This window comes from Helicoverpa zea, chromosome 29, assembly GCF_022581195.2.
Source record: "Helicoverpa zea isolate HzStark_Cry1AcR chromosome 29, ilHelZeax1.1, whole genome shotgun sequence".
NCBI lineage: Eukaryota > Metazoa > Arthropoda > Insecta > Lepidoptera > Noctuidae > Helicoverpa > Helicoverpa zea.
The window spans coordinates 2,310,957-2,331,655 of NC_061480.1; the positions used below are offsets into that span (position 1 = coordinate 2,310,957).

General features: G+C 38.3%; 2 protein-coding genes and 1 long non-coding RNA gene across 3 annotated transcripts; 2 read left to right on the forward strand and 1 right to left on the reverse strand.

Annotated features, from left to right (window-relative positions):
* The first annotated feature begins 615 nt into the window (after positions 1-615).
* Positions 616-7,600, forward strand: LOC124644258 (tetratricopeptide repeat protein 1-like). The gene is made up of 4 exons (XM_047183515.1): positions 616-940; positions 1,974-2,219; positions 4,708-4,864; positions 7,268-7,600. Exons 1-4 carry the CDS (start codon positions 766-768, stop codon positions 7,545-7,547), a joined length of 858 nt encoding a protein of 285 aa, XP_047039471.1. The 5' UTR covers positions 616-765; the 3' UTR covers positions 7,548-7,600.
* A 2,518-nt stretch (positions 7,601-10,118) lies between these two features.
* Positions 10,119-13,298, forward strand: LOC124644231. Its single transcript, XR_006986034.1, has 3 exons — positions 10,119-10,398; positions 11,030-11,151; positions 13,193-13,298. It is a non-coding gene; the product is annotated as an uncharacterized LOC124644231 (long non-coding RNA).
* A 915-nt stretch (positions 13,299-14,213) lies between these two features.
* Positions 14,214-16,167, reverse strand: LOC124644230. The gene has a single exon (XM_047183480.1). The coding sequence runs from the start codon at positions 15,963-15,965 to the stop codon at positions 15,204-15,206; it is 762 nt and encodes a 253-aa protein (XP_047039436.1). The 5' UTR covers positions 15,966-16,167; the 3' UTR covers positions 14,214-15,203.
* Between the last annotated feature and the right edge of the window lie 4,532 nt (positions 16,168-20,699).

Below are 20,699 nucleotides of genomic sequence, written 5' to 3' on the forward strand. Positions count from 1 at the left end.
TAAATAAAAAAAAAAAACAAAAATAATCGAGAAACAAATTCTTAAGTTATATTACTCTGTTATTAACTAACACAGTTCTTACCTTCTTGTGACATACTTACAGACTTATTTTTATCATAATAATGCATTAAAAATCACATATACACGAACACGATAATAAAAATAAATACTATATAATTCCTTCCCACCTTCCCAGTAAGGCGAGCTGTGTCGGTGCAGCTGCTGCAGCCGCGGAAAACCTCAAGCGGCACAAATATGTAAACCTCACCGGCAATTGCATTTTTGAGCCGTTTGGGGTTGAAACCCTGGGACCATGGGGCCCAAGTGCCCACAGACTCTTTCGAGAAATTAGTAAGCGATTAGTGGAGTCCACTCGTGACCAAAGGGCTGGCCTATACTTCGGTCAAAGGATATGCATTGCCATCCAGCGTGGCAATGCAGCCAGCCTTTTGGGCACGATCCCAGCTGACAGCGATGCGGATGAATATTTTGATACTTAGTTTTAATATTTCCCTATAATAAGATCATTTTATAGACATAATAAACGATAATAATAATATTTAGCTTCAGACTATTCCAGAAAAACTCGAAAAGTTCAAGATAGCATAAATGAAAACTGGAACGCAATTTCCGCACATACTTGTCAAAATTGCATCGTACTGTGAAGTCAAAATAATTAGAAATTTCTAATTTTCCTTTTTTTCTCGAATATAAATTCTACTAAATTCGTCTGAAACTTCGAGAATATAAACACTACAGTTCAAAATGTCGGACAGGTTAAAAAATACGGGCCAACCTAACGAGGAAATTATAGATGAGTTGACAAAAGATTTAAAAACTTCGCTAAATACCACGGAATCGGTTGAAGAATTTGTTATAAGTCCCGGCACGAGCGCTGAAGACTTCCCTAAGGCTTCCGGGGACGCACCACACACAAGCGGTAATATTTTCTGTAATTTTTTTCATATCCACTTGGGCGTAGTCGTTAAAGAAAATGAACATTTTTCGATGCTAATAAGTATACTAATTAAACGTGCTAGAATACTAGGCCCTTTGTTTATATATAAACAATGAGTGTTGGAAGACGGATGAGTCATATTGGAAGGTAACATTGTAGCAAAGTTTGCTACACTCAATCCCAGAACGGAATTTGCAATCTCATATTCACAATCATATAACCAAAATTAACCTGCAAATATGCGATAGATAAAGATATATTATAACACCTAGACCAAAGCCAACAAACATGCTGATCTCACAAATCTTAACTACACTGGGAATAGAACCTGGGGCCTGGGACCATCTGTTGGTCTGTCGGCCATAGTAACCTTTGCACCAACAGTGTTGTCAAATTTTAAACCATTATTAACATTTCACATACCATAGCATTTTCCTCAATCCTGATAGGTAAAGATTTGCATCTACTTAACATTCAACATCTGATTTCCTCCTCTCTTGCAAGGCTGTTAAAAGTTAGATTTTTTAAACATCATTTGTTTTTTAAGTTAAAAACAATTTAAAGTGCTAAATTTTAGTACTAAAATCATGATTGATAGACCCCAGTATGGGAGAGTATGTTAATATTGGTCCTGCACCTGATCTCTCTCCGTCTATCCACCAGTGTCATTAGGCTATGAGAGTGAAGGAATAGTGAGTGCACCTGTGTCTGCACAAATGCTGGTGAACTATAATATGTCCTGCGCAGCTGGCTGATCTCCTTACAATAGCCGTCCAATCTGAAAGTGGCCTTTTTTTTTTTCTGACGTCAAAAATCATCAAATGACCCCTCCCGCTGTGGGTTAGCAGCGGTGAGGGAGTGTCAGACTCTTACTGACTAAACACCGTTGTGTTCCATCATAGGCCTTTTATGTACCAGGGCCGCGGCATCTCTTTTGAACAACCCGCAGCATCCGAAAGTGGCCTAACACACCATTATTATTATTTATTACTCAATCGACTAACTCATTCCACAGACACACCAACACATTCCGACACCATAGAAGACCAAGACCTCGACCGAGACTTCAAGGATTCCGATGATGGAGCCAAAGCAGACAGCGACACAGATATAGACGAGACTTCTCTCAAAGACGCTGAAGTGGACCTCACCGATGACCAGAAGGAAGAACGGAAGATTATAGCTGAAGAGTTGAAGAAGTGTGGCAACGAAGCGTTTAAGATTGGTGATTATGAGAGGAGCATTGAGAAGTATACTGAAGGTAGGTTTTCTATGTTTTTTCGATTTACTGCTGATTTTAAGAACTAATCCATGCATTGGTTTTGGGATAAGAGATTGAAATTTGAAAGCTATGTTAAAATAATGAAGACTAAAATTTGAATTTTTGTTGGTTTATTTGCAATGGACATCTCATCAATGGAAAGCTACTCTCTTCCCGCGTAACATAGGCTATAATTTACAGTACACGAGTGAAACCATGGAAAATTGGCTAGTAATTTAGTAATATGAAACTAATGTCAAAGGTCTCCTATCAGATGAACAGAACAACAGAAAGATTAGTTTTTGAAATCCTCAGAGAGTATTTTATGTCATAGATAGATTGCATGCAATGTTCTAATTGATTTTGCTAATCCTAGAAAGGAGATGGCCAAATTTTCATAGAAAAAAAACCCAGAATCGACAGCAACGAAATGGGTACCAATGGGTTCATTATTATAGACCTTTGATGGTGCCAAAAAATCCAGTCTGTAATCCATGGGGTATAGGAGCTATATTATTTTTTACAAAAATGGGTTATGTTGAATTTATGTTGATTTTTAAGATTATTTACGTCAAGGCACATAAAAAACAAGGTATACTAATATTATACAAGCCAATATTAATATCCCTATAGTTACAGAGTTTGCCTGGTGATTAAAAGATCTTGATTTTGACCTCTACCCATTGCACTATTGACATGAACCACTCCAGAAACGATTAAACACCGGCCTTATCTATGTACTTGGAGAGGTTTCCCAGCTATGTGCAAGTTTCATAACTGGCAAAGGTTAATGATGAAAAAAAAAAAACTATTATTAGGAGCATCAGCCCAGAATTCAGTGTTTTTTATAAAAAGTTTTTTTTATTATTATTATTGGGTCACTATCCGCATTAGTGAAAAGTTCTCGTCAATACGAATAATATAAGCCCAAACACGAGGTAGTTTACATATTCAGTCATCGAGTTCCCTCGATCTTCTCTCGTCTCCATCATCAACTCAACTGCAAACCTCCACTCCTGTATAGTGCTGAATAGACATACAGCTGAGTGTCATGGTACGTTCACACGCGCGCGTTCAAATCGACATTCAACGGGCACAGTCACGTTCACGAGCGTGTAAACGGTACTCCCGAGCCCGTGAACGCGGCCGTGCCCGTGAACGCCGCGAATCGGTCGAGTGTCGGTTTTTTGGCAAAGTTCAAAGGATGAATGTGCGGGCGCCCGGCGACTGTTTACACGCGCGCGGGCAGTCAGTCTCTCCTGCGCTTTCGTGACGATTAAACGTTCTAAAAAAGTCGCTACGATCGAAGATAACAACATGGCGGAATGGTTAACGTCGTTCATCATTTTGATTATTTTTCCAATAAAAATAAGTTAAGCCAAAGGCTATGACAGCAACAACACCGAGATCCTCGCTGCTCGCCATTCTTGCACTGACTGACACGACGGCGCGCGTGTGAACAGCTTGAATGTCCGCCTGCCCGCGACGGGCTGCACGCCGCGCAGCCCGCCAGGCAGCCCGCCGGGTTGCGCGGCGCGCGTGTGAACGTAGCATCAAGTTTTAACCCTATGCACGCCTACAACTTTCGTAAGTTGCCCTCGATTTCTCAGGGTTTCCATCATCTGATCCTGACCTGATGACTGTGGAAACATGTGGGAAGTATACCCCATCAAACAAAAAAATAATTTTGTAAATCCCAAACATCTAATGAACATCAAATAGTGAAGGCAAACTCTTTCATCACCTAAATTCTTGATCGAAAAACCATCATAAAAAGAGAACCCCATGGTTTTCGGATGATATGAAAAACTTTTTTTAATCCACACATTATACTGAATCCAATGATACATGGGAGGTTTCTGTCGACTCTGGGTTTTTTTTTGCCATCTCCTTTATTACTACAAAACAGGCAAGACTCGACAGACTTACGATACGGGGGACTCCCCGCCATAGGTTTGAACATGCGCGTCTTGATACACGCTAGTCTGTATATATATCTAATATAAAAATGAAACCCGCTTTCCGTGTCACGACATAACATGAAAACGGCTTCACCGATTTGGCTGAAAATTAGAGGGGAGGTAACTTAGACCCGGGAGAAGGTTTTAGGATAGTTTTTGTCACTATCCGGCTACGGGACGCGGGTGAAACCGCGGGCAAAAGCTAGTACACAATAAAATAATCATCGTTTGTTTCGTTGAAGGTGCTTATTGCGTTGCAGGCATTTATAATTTGGTAATTTTAAAGATGTCGTATAACAGTGTTGATTTATCAGTCAGACAGTTATCACAGACGATGTATTAATGTTGTCGCTATAACTACAAATACTAAAAACATTAGTAAAATTAATATTTATAGGAGTTTCAAAAAAAACATGTCGGCTTGTACAGACGTGTTTTGCTGTTTTATACTACGGAACCTTTCGTGCGCGAGTTTTTTTCTGCATAAGTAATATATATAATAAACCATTTTCTTCTAAATTTTTCAGGGTTACGAACGTGCCCCCTGCAGTTTTCTCAGCAGCGTTCAATATTATACTGCAACAGGAGTGCAGCACGGATGAAGTTACAGAAATATGCTCAAGCTGTCAAGGATTGCACCAAAGCTATCGAACTGGATGATAAATATCTTAAAGCTTATATCAGGTAAGGAGTATTAATAATATAACGTTTTCTCTGTTGAATAAAGCTGATCTTGATAAAATTAGAATTTGATAGCGTAAGTCATCATCTCCCGAGCCTTTTCCCAACTATGTTGGGGTTGGCTTCCAGTCTAACCGGATGTAGTAGAGTACTAGTGTGACACATGGAGCGACTGCCTATCTGACCTCCTCAACTCAGTTACCAGGGCAAACCAGTTTAACAAAAAATAATAGTTTTAAAAAAACTAAAAAAACACGCTTTTTATAGAAAAACGAACCAAAAAATAGAAAATAAATTTTAATGAATTTAAATTAAGAAAACAGTGTTAAAAATTTCAATGAATATAAATTAATAATAGTGTGAATACAAAAAAAAATATTTTAAAAAAGCGTGGGGTGCATGGTGTCAATAGTTATAAATATTTTATTGACAGATATGAGTACAGTGAATTTCATTTCGATAATATCTTAAAAAGCACCCCACGCTTTTTTTAAATATTTTTTTTTGTATTCACACTATTATTAATTTATATTCATTGAAATTTTTAACACTGTTTTCTTAATTTAAATTCATTAAAATTTATTTTCTATTTTTTGGTTCGTTTTTCTATAAAAAGCGTGTTTTTTTAGTTTTTTTAAAACTATTATTTATTTTCTACTTTTTAGTTTGTTTTAAAACTATTATTTGTTTTGTAGAATTAAAATTCTCTTTAGTATACAAAAAATTGTCAATATTACAGAAAACTGCTAAAGATAATTATTGGAAATAAAAATTAACATCGAGTCCTGCCTTATCGACTGTAGAGAAAAATTCTAGAAAATTTTAATTAATTTTCTTACCTTATCGACTATAGATAAAAATTATATCAATTAACAAAAATCATATTTTGCAAATTGAAAAGCCTAGAAGTCGGTGTCTAATGGATGTTACTAAGTTAATTTTGCCACCGACTTCTAGGCCGATGCACCTAAAATTATTTTTTTTTTTGCTTTTTAGTGTTTTGGGAAGTCGGTTTAATTTTTTTGTAAAAAGGTTATTTATTTAAAGCTTTACAGTGATATGAATAGTTGTCACTATCCATACAAGTCCAAACGAGGTATTTTACATATTCAATTGTCGAGTTCCCTCGACTTTCTCTGGTCTCCATCATCAGGTCAGCTCCAAACCTTCACTGTTGCATAGGTCTTGTCAATACGAATAATTTAAGCCCAAACACGAGGTAGTTTACATATTCAGTTGTCGAGTTCCCTCGACTTTCTCTGGTCTCCATCATCAGGTCAGCTCCAAACCTTCACTGTTGCAAAGGTCTTGTCAATACAAATAATTTAAGCCCAAACACGAGGTAGTTTACATATTCAGTTGTCGAATTCCCTCGACCCTCTCTGGTCTCCATCATCAAGTCAGCTCCAAATCTTCACAGTTGAATAGTGCTTTTAGGCGTACACCTGAGTGTCAAGTTTTTACCCTATGTATGCCTACAACTTTTGAAGGTTGCCCTCGATTTCTCAGGGTTTCCATCATCAGATCCTGACCTGATGACTATGGGACCAACTGGCAGCTATTCCGAGTCGAACAAAAAAAGAATCACGTAAATCGGTCTATAAACCTCGGAGTAATCGATGTTTATGTGTAACCTCCTCCTTTTTGGGAAGTCGGTTAAAAATGGAATTATTTTATCAAATTATTGTATTGTCATCGGTCCTCAATAAATCTACAAAGTTTGAACGAAATCTGGCCGTTTCAAGTGGGTCAAAATCGCGCCCAAAGAAGTCGGTTACAAACATACAGGTGAAGCTAATAAAAAGCGTGTAAAAATATATATTTGCTAAGATATAATGCAACCAAGGTTGAGAGTAAGCTCGTGACGGTTATGTAGTACCAAAAAAGTTACGTAACACAAAATTCAATCGTGTGGCATCCTCGTTTTTAGGGTCCCGTACCCAAAGGGTAAAACGGGACTCTATTGTTTTCGCTCCTCCGTCCGTCTGTTCGTCCGTCCGTCTGTCACCAGGCTGTATCTCATGAACTGTGATAGTTAGAGAGCTGAAATTTTCACAGATGATGTATTATTGTTGCTGCTATAACAACAAATACAGAAAACTAGAATAAAATTATTTGGGGGCTCCCATACGACAAACGTGATTTTTTGCTCGATATCGATAACGGCAACACGTAGATGCTTGAAATATTCACAGAATATGGAATGTGTTATAAATGTATGTATGTATGTATTATAATTATGGAACATTTTATAAATAATAGTACGGAACCCTTCGTGCGCGAGTCCGACTCGCACTTGGCCGGTTTTATTTGTATGTCAGAGAAAAGTAAAAATACTACTAATACAACTTTTTTTCGTTTACCATGCCTATTGTGTTTTACTTAATTAATATTATTATTTTTCAGGAGAGCTCAATCATACGAGGCGACAGAAAAATTCGATGAGGCGCTAGCAGATTTCAAAAAGATCTTAGAATTAGACCCAGATCACAAGGAGGCTAGGCAAGCTACCATCCGTCTTCCCCCATTAATAGAGGAAAAAAACGAAAAACTCAAAACCGAAATGTTAGGAAAACTCAAAGATTTAGGCAATATGATTCTAAAACCCTTCGGTCTGTCTACGGAAAATTTTCAAATGGAGCAAGACCCAGTGTCTAAAGGCTACAAAATTAATTTCAAACAATGATTTATTTTAAGGAAATTGTGATAATAATGTTATTATAAAATATTTATGAGGAATTTTAGTGGTTTTATTTTAAGTATGATGTTTTCCTAGCCGATGATGGGCACATGTTCTCAGATAAGGAGATCAGTCAGCTGCGCAGGACATATAGTGCACGAAGCATTTGCTTGGACACAGGTGCACTCACTATTCCTTCACTCTCATAGCGTGATGGGACTAGGGCTATATGAAAGTTTACTATTATTAACATCCACAAAGTGCTTTCGGTGGACACTTTAACGTGACCACGACTACTGCTGTACCAAGAGCGAATCGACAGAGAAAAGAAGAGGGAATCAAACCCTAGAACTGTGCTCAGCAGCCGAGCTTTGCTACTACTAGACCAACGAGGCTTAAGCTGTAACAAATGGTGTCTTTGCAATGTGGACCAATCTCCTTTCTTCTCGCCTTCTTGGGTAAATATCCTTCTTTATTTTCCATAGACTTCTCACCCTGACAGTCGAATACCAACTGTCAAAGACTTTTCAAATATAGAATGTGCGGTTTTAAAGAAATTTTTGGAAATTTTCTATGTTGAATTTAAATAGTTTAAATGCCATTTTTGTACACTGATTTTATATTTTCGAATCAAAATACTTTATGTAAGAAATAATCAAATTAGTTTTATGTTTTAAATCCGGTGGCTGTATGATATACAAATTCTTTGTTCCAAATGAGATAAACTTTTCGCAACACTTGGTGAGTCTTTCTGACCTTTATATAAGTGATTTAGAAAAAAAACGGAGTCTTTTAGACGTATAATTGTGGATATTTTGACTGGTGACTTTCCGTTTGGCAAAGGGCGAGATGTCTGTGTTCAGTGACAGTTAATGACATGTGCAGTGTATAAGGAATTCTCATGTGATGATGGCCTAAACTGCAGCAGAGCATCCTTTTAAATATGCATCATTATTCCCTTTAAAATACATTGATATTGGGGGGAAAATGAAATTTTTTAGATGGCTACACCGCTACGCATGGCTATGGAAACTTCTAGATAGAATAAAATAGCCTATGCTACTCGGAAAGAGTGTAGCTTTCCGACAGTGAAAGAATTTATGAATAAAAATATCTATGTTAGGTAAAGTACACCAATGTTGCCAGATGTAAGTAGATAGTCTTTGTTTTGGTAATAATAGGTACAGGTACTTTAAAAGAATATTTACTTTTCAGACCATTATGGCACCATGTAAACGAAAACGGAGGTAAGGATATAATTAACGATATTAATTGATATCTCCAAAAAATACTTAGTTTTTAATATTATTTATTGTCAAGCCGTTTTCCCGCGGTTTCACCCGCGTCCCGTGGGAACTACAGCTCGTACCGGGATAAAATATAGCCTATGTTACTCGGGAAGAGTGTAGCGCCCCAACAGTGAAAGAATTTTTCAAATCGTTTCAGTAGTTTCGGAGCCTTTGGAGTACAAACAATAAAATATTTCCTATTTTTTATAAGAGAATTACTAATTTGTTTTATTTTTAATTTTGCAGCAGATCGTGCAGGACGTAAGTAATTTTAAAAGGCGGCTCCTAGACGTACAATTATATTGCGCTCTATACAAGAAAATATTTTGCAATTTAAATATTTAAAGCTAAAAATCATTGCGCAATCTTGAATATGAACCCTGAATTTATACCTAATTGGCAGAATGTCGTAATATTGCGCAATTAAATTGTCCGTCTAGGGAGCGCCTAATTCGTCACAAACATTATAGTATTAGTACTAGAAAACACGCCTTTTTGAAATGCAAAAAAGGTTCCAGTTCATATCATCCGGCTCCATCATTAGATCAGTTCGACAGTACCATATTATTGTATTGTCATCAGAACTACATACAGATGACAATTTTCATGACGCTACGATCCTTGTAAGATGGTTAAATTGGTTACCTTAGATTCCATTACATACCTACCTAGTTACATACAGGTCGACCTAATAGAAGTATAGGTACCCATTAATTAAAAAAATACACTTTTTTTAACAATTATTTTCATAGGTAGGTACACTACGATATGTAGCGTCCTCAAATCTTTCATTACCTTGTGATATAAACTAATCTGTAAATAGTTTTCATCCAGCCTTTAGTTCACCATTTTTTAAAAAGAGATAGGTTATAAAGTCAGCCTAGAGATTATGACACACATGAACAGCATGGCACGCAGGTGAAGCTCCAAGCATTCGAATTTGACCCTTTAAATTGAATCTCATATTTACCTACCTATATGAGATAGACCTATATTAGGCCGGCAATACACGGACCGCTTGAACAGTCAGAGCGACAGCTTTCGCTCCCTGGCTGCTTCAAGCGGTCCGTGTGTTGCCGGCCTAAGACGTTTTATAACTTTAAGAGCTGGGGCTCAATAAATTCTGCTAATTTTACTTAAGCGATACCTATACGATTACCTACATACGATATCCAACTGAGATTCAATTACGATTGAAGCATATAAGGTTAAAACTGCTATCGAGATTCAATTGATATCAAATTCCAAGTTATTAAATTAGCAGAATCGAGCCCCTGTCGTACTGCTCATGTGTGCCATGCCAAGCCTTTAGGCTGATTTTACAGTCGCGCAAATAACTGCGCGTAAAAACGCCTCTTAAAATATCACATATTTTCGGCCGTATACGCGGCTGAAATGTAGCCTGAACTTGTAATTTTGTTTAGCACGCGGTGTCGAACGAAACGCGGGCGATTTAAGCGTTGTCGGCCATGCGATCGACGGTATAGTGTGAGAAAGCCTTGTTGTAAGCCCAAACGCAAACGCCGCTGCCCACGCAGAAGAAAGTCTTCTTGTGGACGAAAATCACGGTATGGTATAGTACCTACCTATATATATGCTAGTTTTTAGTACTAGCGGTTGACCACAGTTTCAGTCGCGTCACTTGGGAACTACTGCCCATAGCGGGATAAAGTATAGCCTATCTATGTTATGTTGCTTGGGAAGAGTGTAGCTTTTTAACAGTTAAAGAATTTTGTATAATAATACTAGCGGTTGACCGCGGTTTCACCCGCGTCCCGTGGGAACGACTGCCCGTACCGGGATAAAATATAGCCTATGTTACTCGGGAACAGTGTAGCTTACCAATTGTGAAAGAATTTTTGAAATCAGTCAGTATTTTCGGAGCCGTACTCACACACACACAGGGTTTATTAAACTTATTGCAGTTATGGACACTTTCACTATTTAAACAAGTCCTCCTGTCAAAAAATACTTTTGGAAATGAAAAAAAACCTTCGTAGCTTCACCAACTACAATGCGTCTCGTTAAGTTTACTACACAATTTCTTAATACGTTTACACTCTACAAACTGGCCTATTGAGGACCCCTGATACACACGCAACAGACCTCTAAGTATGATCCCACTTTGAGGAGCCCTACCGTACAGGTCAAACTTTCGTGTGCCCAACAGGCTTGACCCTAATTTCAGTCTGTTTCCAGCTACATGTACCGTTGCCGATCACGTTCAGGAGCATTCAAGCGCTGCCGCAAGTGCGATCGTCGGTACCGCGTCAGACGTAGATCCTCATCACGATAAACTAAACATACAATATTGGTGGCTGGTAAGTCTTCTCATTCATCATCTGCCTAGCCTTTTCCTAGGAAAGATGAGCGGAGATGCCATAATGATGATATAGTTATCGGCACGGATAATGAGCTCTCGGCGGAAGAGTGGGGATCGCTTTGCGCACTGTACACTTAAGGCAATAAACCAATAAATCACTTCTGCGCAGGTGAAGGTCAGGGCTCAATATCCTTGCCGATGATTATAGGTCAGACGTCTTCTTCTAGATCAGTCTACGACTAAAATGAGTTACGGGTGAACTAACGAGGCGTTTGTGACATCTGTCAACGATTTTTGGTATTTCAAAAAATGGTTGGGTCCAAAGAAGGCGTGTAAGGGCGAAAACAGTAACGTTTCTCGTCCCCCTCGCCCCGCATGTTGTCGCGCTACTTTCTTAGGCGATTTTCCGTTATGGCACCTCCGCTAGTCATTTTGTTCTCCATGCCTTTGCCCAACTATGTTGGGGTTGGCTTCCAGTCTAACTGGATGCGGCTGAGTACCGGTGTTTTAAAAGGAGCGACTGCCTATCTGACCTCCTCAACCCAAAACCCCTTAGTAAGACTGGTTGTCAGACTTACTGGCTTCCGACTACCAGGGGCCCGATTCTCCTAAGTTAATAATGTCAAAATCGAATAGAAATCGAATCGCAATATGATCGCAATAGCAGTTTTAACCATATCGGGCATTCTGCTACTAATATAAGACCAATCGTATTCGATTGACATTTGATTGATGTGCGATTGGTCTGCTATTTTGGTGATTTTGGTCTATACTTTGCTGTACAATCATTTTGCAATCGTAAATCATTTGCAGACAAAATGATACATTATTGAATGACAGAAAAGGATAAAAACGTTTATTTCAAAGAAAAAATAGCGGAATGCCACATACGCTTCAATCGTAATCGAGTCGGGATTGGATCTCAGTCGAATCGAGTCGAACGTGAATCGTATGTCGCTTAAGTAAAATTAGGAGAATCGAGCCCCGTAACGACTGCCAAAGATATTAAATGACAGCTGGGATCTACAGTTTATCGTGCACTTTCGGAGTCATTGGTGTCCAAGTTATACTTAGGGATTGTTCACACCAAACGTATTGTCCGCCGCTGACTGTGAGTATACTCACTGTCTGCCCCAGTATGAACGTCGACTCAATCTGCAGTACGCGTACTCACCAAGCCGACAATAAGCTATAGCGTACGATGCGCTACATGTGTGAACAAAAAAATAGGCTCGTGTAGGTTCACACTAGATGCGTACGCTGAGCGGCTAACTATTCTACACATAAAAGAGCTCAGTATTTGAACCCCCCAATCTTCATACATAACAGATGCTATGTCTTCCCAAGCGCATCTTCGTAAGTTTCTATCACTAAATTCTTCTGAATTCGCATTCCAAATACATTCTCTAGAATGTACTTCTGCAATAAACTTTTCGGTATCGAACATCGCGAGGTGTCACGTGTCACGTCAGTCCTCATTGAAGTTTGTTTCTCGAGTGTATTGCGGCCGATGCGCGCGGCGGGGCGGGCGCGGCGGAGCGGCGCTATTCGGCAACTGCGTCCGCGTAGCCAATCCGCGTCCGCCGTGCATAGTCGCGTAGTAAAATCATCGGCCACTGAGAGTCAGCGACAACAGGCGACGTAATAGCGTATAGTCGGTTCGGTGTGAACGACAATTTCAATATATATGGAAAAGCAATAAACTGCGTAACGCGCGCTCACAGTCAGCGGCCGACAATACGTTTGGTCTGAACGATGCCTTAGAAAGTACAAACTTAGAAAAGTTGCATTGGTACTTACTTGCCTGACCAAGAATTGGACCACGCTTATATTTGAGAGGTTGGTTCTTTACCTACTGGGCCACCACGACTTTCATCCTCCGGGCCTTTTTCCCAACCATGTTGGGGTTGGTTTCCAGTCTAACCGGATGCAGCTGAGTACCAGTGTGCCACAAGGAGCGACTGCCTATCTGACCTCCTCAACTCAGTTACCCGGGCCACCCCGACTTTATAGTATTAATATTTTGTTTATTCTTTCAGGTATTGTCTTGTTGGTGATTTGCTCTCCATTCCAAGTGTTCGAGAAATTGTGCTAGTGACTCCCATATGTTTATAAAATACTCAAATTAAGAGAAATTTATTTAAATAGTTGTTTTATTTAGTTAATTTAATAATTTACGCCTAAGGTCCAAGTTCACTGATAGCAAAAACGTCAGTTTTCCTAAAACAACTGTTTAAATATTTTTTTCAGATTATTTTTTTAAGGGAACAGTTGTTTTAAGGGAAACTGACGTTTATGTTGTCGGTGGACTTAACCTTAGAATACCCGCATACTGAAGACTAAAAAGTCGGCCGATAGTTGACACAATGATAGACAAAAACTAATTTTTGAAGAAAATCCTGATTCCAGTCTAAGTTTTAAGTCTTTCTATATAGTACCAATTAAATACCTGATCTCTGTATGTGCGTACTACCATTCATCTTCATACTGATTTGTGAAACCTGTCAGTCGACTAAAAGTTCGTAGTGTGAGGGTACTTTAAGGCTAAAGTTAACGACAACATTAGTGAACTTGGACTGTAAGAAAAACGTCAGTTTTCTTAAAACAACTGGTTGCTGTGAATTTTCATAGTAAACAGTTGTTTTACGAAAAACTTGAGTTTATTTTATTCTACCCTATTTTCCGCCTGCGTCCCGTAGCCAACACAAATCCCGAGCCTTTTTCCCTATTATGTTGGGGTCGGCTTCCAGTCTAACCGGTTTCAGCTGAGTACCAGTGCCTTACAAGAAGCGACTGCCTATCTGACCTCCTCAACCCAGTTACCCAGGCAACCCGATACCCCTTGGTTAGACTGGCGTCACGACTTACTGGCTTCTGACTACCAAGGATGTTCAAATGGCGGCCGGGACCTACACGGTATCTCGTACCATGATAGTGGTTAACAATAACAAATCCCGCTCACATTTTTTTTTTCTTTGGTTCGTGTGCAAGAAAAAATTGAGACTACCCACTTAATAAAAATAACTCTTTTTGGCGTAGTCGTGCAAAAAAAAACAGGTATTCAGTCTACATGGGTATTTATTGTTGAAAAACTGTATCAAAACAATATAAGGGTATCACAATACATGTTTAAATACTTAAATAAAGTTACAACTTAGATCTAGTAAGGTATTCCTATGTCATCATCATCATCCTTCTGCCCTTATCCCAATTTTATTTGTAGTTGGTGCAGCATGTCATTCTCCTTCCATATTCTTGTCTGCCATCATCTCACAAGTAACATTCTTTCTAGCCCTATCAACTTTCACACAATCTCATTATCATTTCTTTGGTAAACTCTACAATAATATGTAATTGTTACAGCCTTTTTATTGTCCCACTTCTGGGCACAGGCTTCTCACACGGAGAAGGATTGAGCCTCAATCACCATGCTTGCTCAATGCGGGTTGCTGATTTCAGACTTTATAGTCCAGGTTTCCTCAAGATGTTTTTCTTCACCTTTTTATCAGCCATTGGTGTCCAAGATATACTTAGAAAGTACATACAAACTTAGAATAGTTGCATTGGTACTTGCCTGAACTGGAATCGCACCCACACCCACATACTCGAGAGGGTGGTGATCCTAGCTGATTGTCGGCCACTGTGGCTGATCTCATATAAGATCGGGACATATTATGGTGCACAAGCATTTACAAGCATAGGCACTCTCTATTCCTTGACTCTTTCCAACCTGGGATTCGAACTTGAAATCATGTCGACTACACATCATCATCCTCCGAGCCTTTTTCCCAACTATGTTGTGGTCGGCTTCCAGTCTAACCGGATGTAGCTGAGTACCAGCGCTTTACAAGATGCGACTGCTCAACCCAGTCACCCGGGCAACCCAAGGCTTCTGACTACCCGTAGTGACTGCCAAGGATGTTCAATGACAGCCGGGACCTACAGTTTAACGTGCCATCCGAGATACAGTCATGTCGACTACACAAGCGGGTTATATTTAAAATGCAAAATTACGTTCAATTCATGTATACATTGAAGTTATTATACTTTTTAAGCATTATCTAAATTCTCATCTTCATACTTAACCTCACACGATGGCTTCAAAAAGTCTTCGGGAACTTTTAAAGGATTGTAACTGCGCTGCGAAGCCAAATGCCTGAGTATACCAAGTTCCTGATCCTCCGTTGGTCTCGGGAACGTATTAATCTCTCTATCGGACAAATCTACATTATTGATGAGGTATTTATAAGCCGCAGTTTTAATAAATGCCTTGCTTGACAATGCGGTTTCAATGAAACATTTCCGCAGTACAGCGCTGGTCGCCAAGTCTAGATTGACTGGTTTTCCCTCCATAGCGTTGGCAATTTGATGATAAACCTGTCTAAAGTCAATATTGTCAGTGCATTCTGGTGCTGGGAAGTTTTCTAAGTCTGCAATCATCCGGACGGCTGTCGCGGTCTCTGTACTAAGTTCATTGATATTTAAAGAGTCTGTTAACAGTTTTACCCATCCAGTCAGTGGCGCTTGATGCTTTTTAGCAGGTTTCTGCTTGGCTTCTTGCTGTTTTTCGACGAATAGCGGATGTTCCAACGCTTTTTTCGTGAAATATTCAACAGCGATTTTTGTTTCTTCAAAAGTTTTAGTAATAACGTATTCTTGTATTTTCTCGATGTCTCGTCGGCCGCAGTCTTTTATTCCTTGGAGGAGGTGAAATCTTTCTTTTTGAGTCCAGTTTTTTATAGCATCGTCCTCGATCGATTTTTCAGGCTGTTCTTTTTCGTTCTGCGCGGAAGATGTAGAGGGCGAATTCATTGCTGATTACGCGATGTTTTCTCGTTCCTTATTAGTACCTTCGTTAATTACTTCTATGTTAAAGTTTTACGATAGTTGAAATGTAATGAAATGCCGAAAATGTGCCGGCTGCAATCAATAACACAAAGTTCCCAGCAGTTTTCACCCACAGTGAGTAGTGACAGTTGACGTTCTGATACGATTACCAGTTTTTAGATTTTCCAATGTAAAGTGGAAAGTAAAGGTAGTTTTGCTTGTAGTTAAAAGTTTTGAACAGTTTTTTTTTCTATTACATATTGAAAAATAAATCAAAACATTACAAAAGACAATTAGTAGCAAGCAAAAAATCCTATTCCCCTACCCCATTATCATCTGGTAAAGTAAATTAGTATTTAATATTAGTAAATACTAACATTAAAACATAGAAATTTTGTATTGCTACTAAAAAATTAGAGGTTGTCGTTTTGCCTCTCATTTGCCTGAGCTTAATATCTTTAACTGTTGCGTAGATACAAATCAATAGGTAATTTATAATGATTATACTAGTAACCCTAAAACAAGATGGCGTCGTTCAAACCACAGATGATTAAAGTATTTCATTTCATTCTACGCAACTTTGACATTATAAGGCGATCCCTAGACTGTCTATATAATTAAGATAGAAATATAATGGCCATTTCAAATCATAATATTTTTTGTTTGGCTAAGAATTGTAATTTCAAATTAATTTTATTAAAAAACATGGAATTCATCTTCCAAAAGTAGTCATTAGTTTATTGATTAGTGCTACATTGTCATCGCATTTCAATCTTCTTCTTCATCGTGGATACGTTAAAAAATCAAATTATTATGGAATATGAGTACCGTGGTGCAGCAACGCGGCACAAGCGGCACGTAACATCAACGACGTTTACGGAGCTAACACTGCCAACTAACTAATCACCTGTTATTGGTGTGCTCGCTTCCGTTTTGGAAATTTCGACCTGAAAGTTGAACCGAAGACTTTGGTCGACGACGATGAATTAAAGGGGAAGCTGATGATACACAATCTACGGCTAAAGCTTTCGACGTTAGCGTCAAAACAATATTGATCCATTTGCGTCAAATTGGCAAGGTAAAAAAGCTTAACAAATGGGTGTCCCACGAACTCAATGAACGCTAGCGCGAAGTACGCGTCGAGACGTGCCTTGCACTGCTCAACAGACACACAAATGAATGAATTTTTCCGTCGTCCGCCAGTCACCAGACCTTGCGCCCACACACTACAACTTTTTGCAGAATTTGGATGTTTTTGTCGGGTAAAAAATTCAGTACCCGAGAGGCAGTAAAAAATGCCTTTGAACAAATGGTTGCCTCCCGTCCAGCTAATTTCTTTAAGAAGGACATGAATTCACTGCCACTGCGTTGGCAAAGAAGCATTGATTGCATGGGTAATTACTTTGATAAATACAAATAAAAAATACATGAAAACAAAAACGTTTAAATTTTTTCATACAAAACGGCAATTTCATAGGTAAAGACCTATTATTATGAAATCAACATTTTGTTCACAAAAAAAAAAATGCATAATATATTAGGTCTAAGCATCAATACAGCACAATATCGTAATATTGCGCAAGTATATTGTGCAGTCTAGGAATAGCTTTATAGGCATGGCATGTTTATCTCATTATCTCACTAAAGCAGGTGAGTCATACAATGTGTGTAAAAATTTACATGCATATTGTCTTGGAATGCATAAGCTCGGGATCCTTCAAGTGTTCGAATCGCTGATGCGAAGACAATAATGTTTGCAGTGTGTTGCTGGGGAGTTTGTTGCACCATTTCTTCTTCCCACCTAAAACACATAGTACGAAGTTTTGGGGCGGCGTTTCTGAGGGCTCTCTTTTCCAAAGTTGCCCTTCAATAAATGCTGATTTTCAGCCTACTTTGAATAAATGACACAGATAAAAAATGGCTCACCATTTTATGAGATAAAACATCTATAACCTGAATTAAAGTCTACCAAATGTTCAAAGGCCAATGCGGCATGATACAAACTTATTTTAACATTCGAATGTACCTATATAGCAAGTTTATTTAAGAGATAAGATTAGAGCAAGTATTGATCAGCGCTGTGTTTACACGAGGCTTATAACTTTGCGGTGATATCATGGCGTTGCTATCTTAAATGTATGTAGCAAGGAATTTTCAGAAGTGTAGGTTTGTACCGTGGATAACAAAATGACTAGTGGAGATGTCACAACGCAAAATCTTCTTCCACGTTAATGTCGGTGGTGCTTGTGATCTCTCTCCGGTGGTGTCGGATTGTCGTCGCATCGCGCTATGAGAGTGAAGGAATAGTGAGTGCACTTGTATCAAATGCTCTTGCACTATAATACCTATGTCCTGCGCACCTGACTGATCTCCTTATATGAGAACAGCCGCCGTATCCGATAATAATCGGCTAGGAGGACATCATCTTTTATTTATACTTTTGTTTCTCATCTGGTAAATGGCAACGGATATATTAAAGATTTAAATCTTACTCCACTATTATAAGAGTCATTTTTGCCTGACTGACGTAAGACTGATATTGATTCTTAGAACGTTATAGATACATTTATCTATGACTTTCCTAATTCGAAGAAATTGTAGGTTTAATTCCGGTTTTTCACGAGTCATACCTATTTCCGATTTATTTCAAAAATATGTGGCTATGACGTCTTTTGTTTTATAGTGAAATTCTGTTTTGAGGATAGGAAAAATGATAATGGTAGGATTCTTCATAATCGAGTTATCTCCTTTCTACCTTTGTATTATTTTTAGTGTATGACATTTCTAATAGTTATTTGTTATACAAGAGTGCAAAGTTGCTTTTTGACCGCGGGCCCAATTTTGATGACCGAGCAAGCAAAGGATTCTAAAATTGAAACACGAGCGTAGCGAATGTTTCAATAATTAGAATCCTGAGCGATAGCGGGGGAATCAAAAGAGCACAAGGTGAAAAATCTTTGCACTCGTGTGCAACACGTAACTTTACATCCCACCTCATCGAGGAAATTTCTAAACTCAAAAAAAAGAAAATGGCCCGCACGTCACACATGGCAACATAAAAAGATGTAAAAAATTTTAATATGTAGGCATATTAAAATTTATTTATGCAAAAACTCAGTTTAAAAATGTAATGAGGTTTAAAATCGACCTCAAAATAATAAAAAATAATAATTTCATCCCACTTCATCGAGGAAATAACTAAATGCAAAAAAACAAACAGCGCGCACATATGAGTATCAAATTAAAAAGAAGTACCTATTAAAGTTCATTTATTTGAAAACTCAGTTTAAAAATAAAATGAGGTTAAAAATCGATGTAAAAACAATAATGAAAATTACTTAATTGATTGAATAATTATTTTAAGCAGTATTTTATTTATTTATAGTTCGGCCATTCAGAGAATGCGTTCCTGACACGTCGCGATTGAACTGACGACGTAACTACATTCATTGATTATTGATATAATAATGTTGTTTTAATGCTCCTCAATTGTTAAAACGGTAAACAACCAGCAAAAATATTTTTATCGTAACTGCAACGCCATTGCAAAGTTACGTCGTCAGTTCAATCGCGACGTGTCAGGAACGCATTCTCTGAATGGCCGAACTATAATATGTATTTGTTTGAAGTCTTCTCAAGATTGTCACAAATGGAGTATTGCATACGATGTTCTAAATTCAAATCACTTTGCCGCTCTAGAGGATAAAAACGGCTTTTGCGCTCGGATATCCAAGGGTAAAACTATTCTTTCCGAGATGGTGGGATGAAATATAATTTAAGCAATATGGTATTTTCTATAGGTATACAAATAACAACAATTGTAATAGACAGCTGTGTTGCTGGGAAGTTTGTTCTTCACCGCTTCTTCTTTCCGGCCATAATACTAAGTGGTGAAAGGGCGTTTTGGGGGTGCTGTACCGTACCTACTTTTGTAATTTTTGGCGTCAAAAAGAGTTAGGGATGATTTATATTAGGCCGGGCCGTGTCCGGGCTTTTACTTGATACAAAATGTATGTACCTAACGTTTCACATCCGTGCCCTGTACGAGCCACGTACACGGCGCGCTCCGGACAGGCTACTTGCAATAAACGTTTTTGTCTTTGACTTTACCTACTTAATAAATATGAAATCGCATAGGCAGGCCTGCTATAAGTAGTAATAGGTATTTTTTCACGAACGTAATGTTGATGTATTTCATAACGTATCATATTATCAAAATTGTTAAACTGAGGACCAAAATAGATGGAAAAAGGCTAAGCAAATATTCACACGAAAGTTTGTATGTATACTCAAAAACTACCGAATGGATTTTATTGATCTTGGCAATAGTATAATTCGTACAAGACTTAGGTACATCAGAATAGTACATACATACTGCCGTCATAACTAAGAATGCAGTAATCGCAAAATGGCGGTTACGAGATAAACGCAAAAAACATATCATTATCATCATTTGACCAAGATGTTCGTAGTTTATTGGTCATAATATATTTTATAAATCTATTATTATATATTTTCATGCACATGAACCTCTTGGGATACCATTTCTGGAAAAAAGTGAAAATCTCAAAAATGTCGATTACTGCATTCTTTGTAATCAGGGCAGCATAGGCCACTTTGGATCCGGGTTCACTCGGGTTCGTGATTTAGTTATTGCGGATATGACTAAATGAAATACGGATAGTGACACATTTGCTTCCCTCCGTTTTGTTTTGAATC